Source organism: Ziziphus jujuba, chromosome 10 (assembly GCF_031755915.1).
Source record: "Ziziphus jujuba cultivar Dongzao chromosome 10, ASM3175591v1".
NCBI classification, from domain to species: Eukaryota; Viridiplantae; Streptophyta; class Magnoliopsida; order Rosales; family Rhamnaceae; genus Ziziphus; species Ziziphus jujuba.
In genome coordinates, this window is record NC_083388.1 from 8326759 (window position 1) to 8336506 (window position 9748).

At 32.4% G+C, this 9748-nt stretch overlaps 1 protein-coding gene across 1 annotated transcript; it reads right to left on the reverse strand.

Annotated features, from left to right (window-relative positions):
• LOC107410910 (subtilisin-like protease SBT4.13) lies at positions 1 to 3662 on the reverse strand. Its single transcript, XM_048468659.2, has 10 exons — positions 3558 to 3662; positions 3356 to 3450; positions 3021 to 3112; positions 2683 to 2929; positions 2064 to 2553; positions 1627 to 1724; positions 1321 to 1527; positions 1094 to 1205; positions 770 to 983; positions 1 to 539 (listed from the first exon to the last, which is right to left on the reverse strand). The coding sequence occupies exons 1-10, from the start codon at positions 3660 to 3662 to the stop codon at positions 1 to 3; spliced, it is 2199 nt and encodes a 732-aa protein (XP_048324616.2).
• Positions 3663 to 9748: the final 6086 nt, after the last annotated feature.

The window sequence follows — 9748 nt, forward strand, 5'->3', positions numbered from 1 at the left end:
CTAGATACTAAATAGGATCACAATAGGACTTTTTACACTATGTGTACCATCCGACCACACAATTGAAGAAGATGCCGTAGTTCCCGCTCCCAAAACTTGATCTCCTTTAACAGTCACATTGAAAGTCTTCTCCTCATTCAAGGATTTGAAGGAAAGAACTTCAGGTACCACTTTGACATCAAGAATGTTATTGTTTGAGATAACTTTCACCCTGTAAGTGGAGTTTGCAATGCCAACATTTTTAACTCTTCTATGAAAATCAATTGTAAATGACCCATTAGATTGAATCACTTGATGGGACAATGAAGGATAATTAAGATCCTTGGGCTGAGGAGAAACTTTGGGGCAAGTGCTATTCTCTCCGGATACAAGCTTTATTTTCTCTTTAGTATAGCCAATGCCACATAGAAAATTTATGTAATCCTCTTCAAAACTTTCGTACACAAGTCCAGGATCAATGGCTTCCACAGGATTAATATGTCCAGCTCCAAAACCATATTCATTTTGGTTGAGTGATTCAATGATGTCCATGGCCGAAGCTATAACCCAAAAAAAAAAAAAAAAAAAAAAAAAAGTTATATGGAATTGTATATTATTTATAAGTGGACTAGTTAAGTCAATTTGAATATAAACTTAACAAACTCTAGTATAAATGTGAATAAGTAACACATTCTAACATGAATCATGTAATTTAAATGTTTATAACAAGGGTTATATGGATGAGGAAAGAAAAAAAAAAATATATATATATATATATATTTGTATATACCAGTTGTCATAAGAGATGATTTCAAGGCTGAAGGAGACCAATCAGGGTGAAATGATTTAACATATGCAGCTGCTCCAGCAACATGTGGGCAAGCCATGGAGGTTCCGGACACTATACTGTAATTTACCCTCCTTGCGTCGTAAGAATAGGATGAAGGTGAAACTAGAGGTGAATATGCAGCTAAAATATCAACGCCCGGGGCTGTTATATCTGGCTGCCACATATTTCAGCATAACATAAGCATAGTGCCATGAAAGTTAAAAATGCATCTATGAATAATGGTAAAGAATTAGAGAAATTGATTCTTGAAAAGAACATGTATACTTTCAAAATATCCGGCGTAAGGAGATTTGACCCCCTTGAAGAGAATGAAGCAACTCTAGGAGCAGTAGAATCTTTTATCACTTCACTTTTCAATATTAATCCATGAGGGTTTCTATGAAACAAGGAGAAAAAAAAAAATTTAGAATCAAATTTGAAGAAAAATAAAAAAAGACAATTAATTAACATATATATGAATCTAGATTTGGGTATTGACATAGTATTCATACTCTGTGGAATTGAAGTAGGATTTGACAACATCATAGTCTTCGACCCTTAAACCGGAAGAAGGAACTGGGTCTACAAAAGGAGTATCAGGTGACACAACTTTTTTATTTATTATACCAACTCCGTGATTAAAACTATCCGTCTCAAACAGGAAATCACATAACAAAATCTTTCCCTTCACCGCAGTGTCATTTATGCATATACAAGCACTGTAATATGCAACAAAACAGTCAGAAAGCTTATCTTCTTGGAAAATTATTTGCTTTTATGTATAATCTCACCCAAGCTAATTAGAAGATAGTTAATACCTGGCATCCTCTGCAGCGCAGAAATTGTTGGCCGCAGCTTTTCCATATATTAGAGGAAAGCTTGTTCCATTCAATGTGAAAGAGTTCACTGTATTTCCCTGTTTATTCAAAACCATAAACATAGGAAATGCAATGTGTAAAGTGGTAGATCTCATATTAACAAACACATAAAAGATGATCTGGTACCAAAGACAAATAACAACATTTTGAAAATGTATATTTATGCATATATATAGTCATTCTCTTATCTAAAGAATATTTTGTACAGGAATGTCCGGAAAACATCCCATTAGAATTTGTATGATGCTTGCACAAAAATTACACATCACGCAAATTTTTTTTTTTTTTTAATGTTCAAACATCACATCGGATGTGATGTAACGTTTTTCATATATGCTAACATAGTAGAATAAATGCAGAAAGGAGAAGACACATACAACTAGAGTTTTTCCATTGCCAAGAACAACTTTGGATATAATCTGTCTATCTGTGCTGCTTGCTGCTACTGTCATCATCCATGGAGCTAGACTTTTTATACTCGCAACGGTGGGACCCCCATTACCAGCAGAATTTATAGTCAGTACCCCTTTTTTCAATCCATGGAAAGCACCAATTGCTATAGGATCTTCATCGTAATGCAATAGACTATTAAACCCAAGCGAGATTGAGATGATGTCAACTCCATCAGCAATAGCATCATCAAAAGCAGCCAAGATACTTGACGAAGGGCAATCTACTGCACTACAGACTTTATAAACTGCAAGTCTTGCAGAGGGAACTCCTCCTTTTGCAGTGCCTTCTGCTATTCCAAAGAAACTGATACCATTTACATGGTTCCCAGCTGCTGTCGAGGCTGTGTGTGATCCATGTCCATCTATATCCCTTGCAGTTTCATTTACTGCATAATTCCGAGCTCCAATGATCTTTCTGTAAATATATGTATATATATATATATGTGGATAAAGTTTTTCATATGATTGATAAAAACTTCAATGTAAAAAATTTATGAGGATTGGTGTCGCTGAAATGGTATGGAAATGTGGGAGAAAGTCTTACTTGTTGCATTTGAAATCGCTGCCACCTTTGCAGGCTCCTTTCCACTTCTTTGGAGGAGGACCAAAACCTTCATCACTGAAACTATGTGATTCAGGCCAAACTCCAGTGTCAAGAACACCCATTATAATATCACTTTCGATGGTCAGATTTCTTTTAGTTATCTCGTTAAGACCTATGAAGTCCCATGATCTTGTTGTGTGAAGTTGATAATTTCTGTTAGGGAATACAGAAATTACTCCCTTCATCTCTGCAAATCAGAGTTTAAATTTTTAGCTGTGTATCTGTTCGTTCTTTAAAATTAATGCCACAGGGAGATCTGGAGGGAAGCACATATATACCAGCAATCTTTTGTTTTTCAGTATCAGTAAGTTTGGCTGCAAAGCCATTGAAACTTCTTTTGTAGCTTCTGACCAACGACTTTTCTATGTTACTGCATATTTGTCAAATAATGTTGTTCCAGTTAGCAGGATAAAGATGGAAAATGGGGCCCAAAAAAAAAAAAAAAATCAAAATCTTTATAAAATTTTCTACTCAGTGCCTAACCCGGATACAAATGCTAACAGGCATCGATTAGTACTAATAAGCGATCAAGAGCAGCATATGCTGTGCGATGATACCTAATAGATAAAAATTATATATATGCATATATATAACCTTATAGATTAAGTATTACCTGCCTTGAAGCACTCCTTGTAATAGACTGATATGATTAGCTGTTGGTGAGTATAAGCCATCCTCTGGAAGTGATCCCATGTACACAATATATTCCTGCATCATCATCATCATCATAACATTCATAGTTTAGCATATAACAACCTCTTAATGGCTATTCAAGCAGTGAAAAAACTTAAGTATTGCATCAAAGGAAATATTGCCTTTCTATCATCATTTTCAATGGCCGTGCACTTTGATAAGCTCAAGGAGAGCATGAAAATGGAGATTAACAAATGAAAAAACATAATAGCTCCAGGATTTGCCATTGTTTGATGAACACTGAGAAGGGTGATAAGCATTTTATACAATGAATCAGTTAGACAAAAATGTTTTAATTAGTATCATTAAATGTATATGTTTCTCATATATTTATTTCCATACATGTTTCATGCATCTTTGGAATTAATTGGTAATTACGAGTAATAGGGGATTTATTTTCATAAAAGGTTTTATAATTTGATGGAAATCTATATGTTTTTATACTTATCTGGACTACAAATCATGAGGGATAAGAATATCTTTAGTAATTAAAAAAAAAAAAAGGGGAAGGTTTTGATAATACATGAATGCAATATTTATTCCTTCCTTTCCAAATGAACCAACTCTAATATTAGAATAAATTGAGGATCAAACCAAAAAAACACTATTCCAAGGTGGATTTAAAGATTTCAATGCTCATGCAAAATTGTTCCCTTATATAGTTTCTTTTCCCTTCTTGTTGAGTGCCTATGGTATGTGTTGTTAGGATTTTATCTCTGTCATTTTTGTAATAAATTCACTTATTTACAAGGGTTTCATCTCTGCTCATATACAGTTTCTATTTTGCCTAGTACTCTTTGTTTTCATGAAGGACTCTATATTACACAGATAAGTTGCTCAAGGAGTTAGTTCCAATAAAGATGATTGTCAAGTATTAAGCAAGTTTAAAACTGTAATCCAAAAAAAAAAAAAAAAAAGAGTGGCCAGTTTAAACTTTAAAACTGAATGATTTTTTTTTTTTCTTGAAAAAAGGATCTTTTATTTGAACATTTGAGAACTGCATATAATTCAAAATATGTGTTATGTGTAAAATCAATAACTATATGTAACTTTGACAGTTAAGAAAAATAAACGTTGTTGGATTCTTACAAACCAAAAATAATAATAAGTGAAATAAATAAATAGAAGAAAAGGCAAAAACACATCACGATTCTGCTTTCCATTTGGTTATGAAGTTCATCAGCTAATTAACAATGTTATTAGCTTAATTAAAAATAACAATAGGACTTTTGACACTATGAGTACCATCAGACCAGATAATTGATGAAGCGAGAATAGTTCCATTTGCCATAGTTCATCTAACAGTCACATTAAAAGTCTTCTCCTCATTCAGGGATTTGAAGGAAAGAAATTCAGGCGCTACTTTAATATCAAGTTTTGAATTTCTGATAACTTTGGCTTTGTAAGTAGAGGGTGCAAGGCCAACATTCTTCACTCTTCTCTAAAAATCCACAGTAAAAGAACCAATTTTACCCTCATGGGAAAATGAAGGATAATTGAGATCCTTTGGCTCATTAGAAACTTTGGGGCAAGTGCTATTAGAATCTCCAATTATAGACCTAATACTGTCTTGAGTATATCCAATGCCACATAGAAACTTTATGTAATCTTCTTGAGAATTTTCATACACAAGTCCAGGATCTATGGCTTCTACAAGATTAACATGCCTTGCTCCATAACCAAATTTGCTGTCGGAACTTTGAGTATTGTTCATCACCCAAGCTATATCCAACAAAACAAAAATTTCAATTTTAACAAATTCTAACATGTTGATTAAATAGTTGTGTGGATGAGAAAATATACCAGTAGTCATAAGAGATGATTTTATGGCAGAAGGAGACCAATTGTGGTGAAATGGTTTAACGTATGCAGCTACTCCAGCAACATGGGGGCCAAGACATGGAGGTTCTAGGTAATATATTGTACTTTAACATCCTCAGGTCAGCATAGGCCTATGAAGGTGAAACTTTAGGTGAATATGCAGCCAAGATATCTATCCCTGGGGTTGTTATATTTGGCTGCAGAACTCTTAAGTATAACATAAGCAAATTTGCCATGAAATGAACAATCATTCTACAAATGAAAGATCATAGATTCTCTAAAAAAACATATATACCTTCAAAATATCAGGGGTAATGCCATTTGGCCCCCGTGAAGAGAATGAATCAACTCTAGAAGCAGTAGAATCTATTAGGACTTCGCTTTGCAATAATTTTCCTTGAGGGTTTATATAAAAGAAGGAAAAAAAAAATGCAAACTTGAACACCATTTGATAAACAATCACAATTACCAACTTATATTTCAACCTAAATATGGGAATGGGGAATAGATAATAGTACTCATACCTTGTGGAATTGTAGTAGATCCAAACAGTGGTATAGTCTTCAAGGCTTAAACCTAATGAAGGATATGGTTCAACAAAAGGAGCATCAAGCGCACCTGATTTTGAATATGTTGCACAAGTCACATTAGCTATGCTTGTAACTGGTAATTCATCACATAACAAAATCTTTCCCTTGACCAAAGTTGAGTTCAAGAAGCTTCGGAGACAGGACCTGAAATCCTACAAATAGTCAGAAGTTTATCTTCTTCAATTGTTAATGCTGTGATTAAATCGTTTATTTATTATCTATTTATTTTTTTAAGGCTAATTTGAATACGCTATTACCTAGCATTATCTCCAAATCCAATGCAGAGATTATTCAGAGGTTTTTTTCCATACATTAGAGGAAAGCTTGACTTATTCAAGGTGAAATTGTTAACTGTATATCCCTGTATATCACATAATATGTTGTCATATTTTTGGTGATTATGATTACTCAGGACAAAACATAACAAATACATTAGTAGAGATGGAAGTAATTGCCAGGTAAGTGAGACATACGGGCAGAGTCTTTCCATTGCCTAGAACAACTTTGTTTATGATTCATCTATCTATGCTGCTTGATGCTACTGACATCATCCATGGCGCTACACTTGATATAAACCCATGAAAGGGACCAAAATTGCCAGCAGAGTTTACAGTCAGGACCCCTTTCTTCAATCCATGAAAAGCACCAATTGCTATAGAGCATCGTTATAATCGGTGGTTGCACTCTCAAGTACTGAAGTCGAATATATGGCGACCACAGAAGCAACAAGGGAGGCATTATGGTTAAAATGATTGGTAAATGAGCTTGGTGTTTCCCAAAACCAAGTCATTGTGCATTGTGACAACTAAAATGCAATCTTTTTGGCAAAGAATCAAGCATTCTCGGACGATACAAAGCATATCAAGAAGAAATACCACTTTGTTCGAGAATTGATCGACAAATGTGAAGTGGATTTGGTGAAGATTGGGGGTGAAAAGAATCCGGCAGATATGTTGACCAAGATAGTGCCAACGGAGAAGCTTAGGCTCTGTATGAGTCTAAGCAATGTGCAAAGCAAGTGATGAGGATGTGTGTGCAAGCAAGGAGTGATGGGAAGTGATTTGAAGAGTTTGTGAATTTAGAGTCAAAGTGAAGAAATATTGTTTTTTGTGACTCTAAATTAATGGTGAACATGAGGAGTTGATGGGATGGTGTTTGGTGATGAAGTGAAGAGGAAGGAAGCCAAAAAAAAGAAAAAAAAAAAAACGTTACTTTTTTTTACGAAATTACTGTTTCACACTTCTTTAATGATATGTTAGCTTAGGACTTGATGCCAAACAAAAAAGAGAGGGTTTTCTACCTGGTTTTAGAGAGAGAAAGTGGGTTTTTCAAAATCCCATCAATGGTGCCATGCTCTTGGTGATTAAGCTTGTAATCTCTTCAAGTTAATAAGAATCATCATCTCCTTACTTACCCGTGGATATAGATCATCTTGATCGAACCATGTAAAAACTTTTGTGTGTTTTTCTCTTTCTCTCTCCTCGTATATTTATGTGCTTGTCTTTTTCTCTCTAGATTTTTCATTGGGTTTTCTTGTGGAATCATCTATTGCATCTATATTTGCTTGATTGTGAACTAGTTGTGGATTGTTTGCTACTTGTGGGTATATATTGCTTGTTATACACAGGTTAAATCTCTACAATATATATATTACTCTTGGTTTACTAAACTAGCTGTTTGATTTTCATATATGCTAACAGTATCCTAAGTCAACCAATTTGTTCCAAATAAGGAAACATGTTTAAATTCATAATATTAAAAAATAATTATAATAAAAAAAACTTCATAATAATGGGCTGCTATCTTATTTTTTTAGGAAAAATAATATTTCTCATCAGTGGTGACTGTCACCACCTTACATACAGTGAGCCCATGTATATATATCAGTAACAATAATTTATATGGCAGTGGATCTCATATATATATAAAAGCCATATATACATAGATCCACTGATATGTAGGATAGTGACAATTACCATTGATGACATATAGTGATACTCTTTTTTCAGTAGTTATTTGTTACCGTTAGTAATCACCACTAAGTAAGATCTAAGCGAAGGTGTTAATTATTAAATTGAAGCATTTAAAGCGCCTTTTGACTTTATTGTACAAAAATCTATATGAAAATTTAAATCCATAACAAAAGCCTGTTAACAATTGACACATCAATGGGAGTTTTATCAAAGTCAATTACCAATAGTGACAGATAGTAAATTTTTTTTTTTTAAATAAAGGAAAAGCATATGGACGATTTTCATTATTTTAACTCCCCGGACACTATTACAATCAAATTATGATTGATTCTTCTTTTCTTTTTCCATTCTATTGAGAATTGTTATTAACAAATTGATAGTAGAAGGAATATGTTGCATAATGACCTTTGGTGACAACTCAATAGAAAATACTTTTATTGCTAAAGTTTCGTAATGGCAACAATAAATTTTCAGTGGCAATCAAATTGCCACTAAATGTATTTATCTTGTAATGATGGTTACTTGTGGTTCCAATTGAAATATTGTTGAAATTAAAGAATAATCAATAGAATAAAAATGTCAAAAAAAAAAAAAAGATTTCTTTTAAGAAAAAAGAAAAAAGAAAAAAAAAAAAAGCAGTCAAAGGAGAATCTAAGTAATTTTGACTTGAAGTGGGGTATGTATAGCGTACATTAAAAGTAGTGTTCTAAAACGAGTGAAAAGGCGGGGTCTAAGCAAGCTTAGGCGTGAGACATGGAGAAAAGCCTCACATATAAGAACGGTGTGGGAAAAGACGGTTAATGGTGCATGCCCATTAAAATATGGACCTCTGCGTCAAAAAGTGCTTACCTTTTTTTAAAATATATATATATATATATATATATATTATTTTTCTTCTTAAAATTAAGGAATAACTTAATAAGAAATTAGACACTCACACATTTAACAACACAAGAAGAGCCTTAATGCTAAAGTTGAAACAAAGAAGGATAGCGAAAATGATTTTGTATCCAAACATACAGAAGATGAGTTAGATAAAAATGAGAATGAATTGGAATCTCAATTGTAGTAATAGTATATATCATTTAAAGATTAAATTTTTGTTTAATGAATCTATTATGATTATTAGTTGTTTTGTAACTTATTTTAATTGAAAATACTTGGGTAATATAAACTTATATAGATTTTAACTTAATTTCAAAGTTGAAATTATAATAAAAATAGAGAACATCTTATCACACCTAGTTCTGTATGGCTTGAAGCCTACTTCACCTCTTTACACCTTTAAGAACCTTGAGTAAAATTATATCTATTACTATTATAAATACTATGTTATATATTAAGTAATGTATGTATATGTAAGAAAAAATATATATATATATATATATTTAGTATAACTTAGAATCCTATATATGTGTGTATATATATATATATATATATTCAAAAATAGACGTGATTTTCTTTCTTTTCTTTTCCTTTATGGTTTAAAAACAATTTTCTATTTTTAGCCATGTTGTCATTATACCCCATCAAACTAACTGTTCAAATTGACTTGTGACATACTTTTATTAGTACTAAATTTAGTGACTTAAAGTTTTTTTCTTTTTCTTTTTTTTTTTTAAAAAAAAAACAGAGCTTAGCTTTGTTAATAAAAAAAATCTGTTATATTTAATTGACACTGAAGTATTTAGGAAGTTTAAAACTAAATTGATTTTCTTTTCTTGGAAAATGGATCTTTGTGATTTGAACATGTGAAAACTGCAAATTGGTAAAAAAAATAATGTGGTCTCTATTAAACTTCTTTAAGGTTTTTGATAACGTATACAAATGCAACTTAGAGAGTAAATAAACATACGCATTATTGCATGCTTACAACATTATTGGATGCTTAGAAACCAAAAGAAAAATACATATAACAATGGTATGAGC

Bases quoted from the DNA above. Each gene is read 5' to 3' on its own strand.
- LOC107410910 (XM_048468659.2), bottom strand. From the start codon at position 3,662: ATGGCAAATCCTGGAGCTATTATGTTTTTTCATTTGTTAATCTCCATT. The intron at 3,451-3,557 runs GCAATATTTCCT...ATGATGATGCAG, and splicing joins TTGAAAATGATGATAGAAAG to GAATATATTGTGTACATGGG. The intron at 984-1,093 runs GTATACATGTTC...AATATGTGGCAG, and splicing joins TTACGCCGGATATTTTGAAA to CCAGATATAACAGCCCCGGG.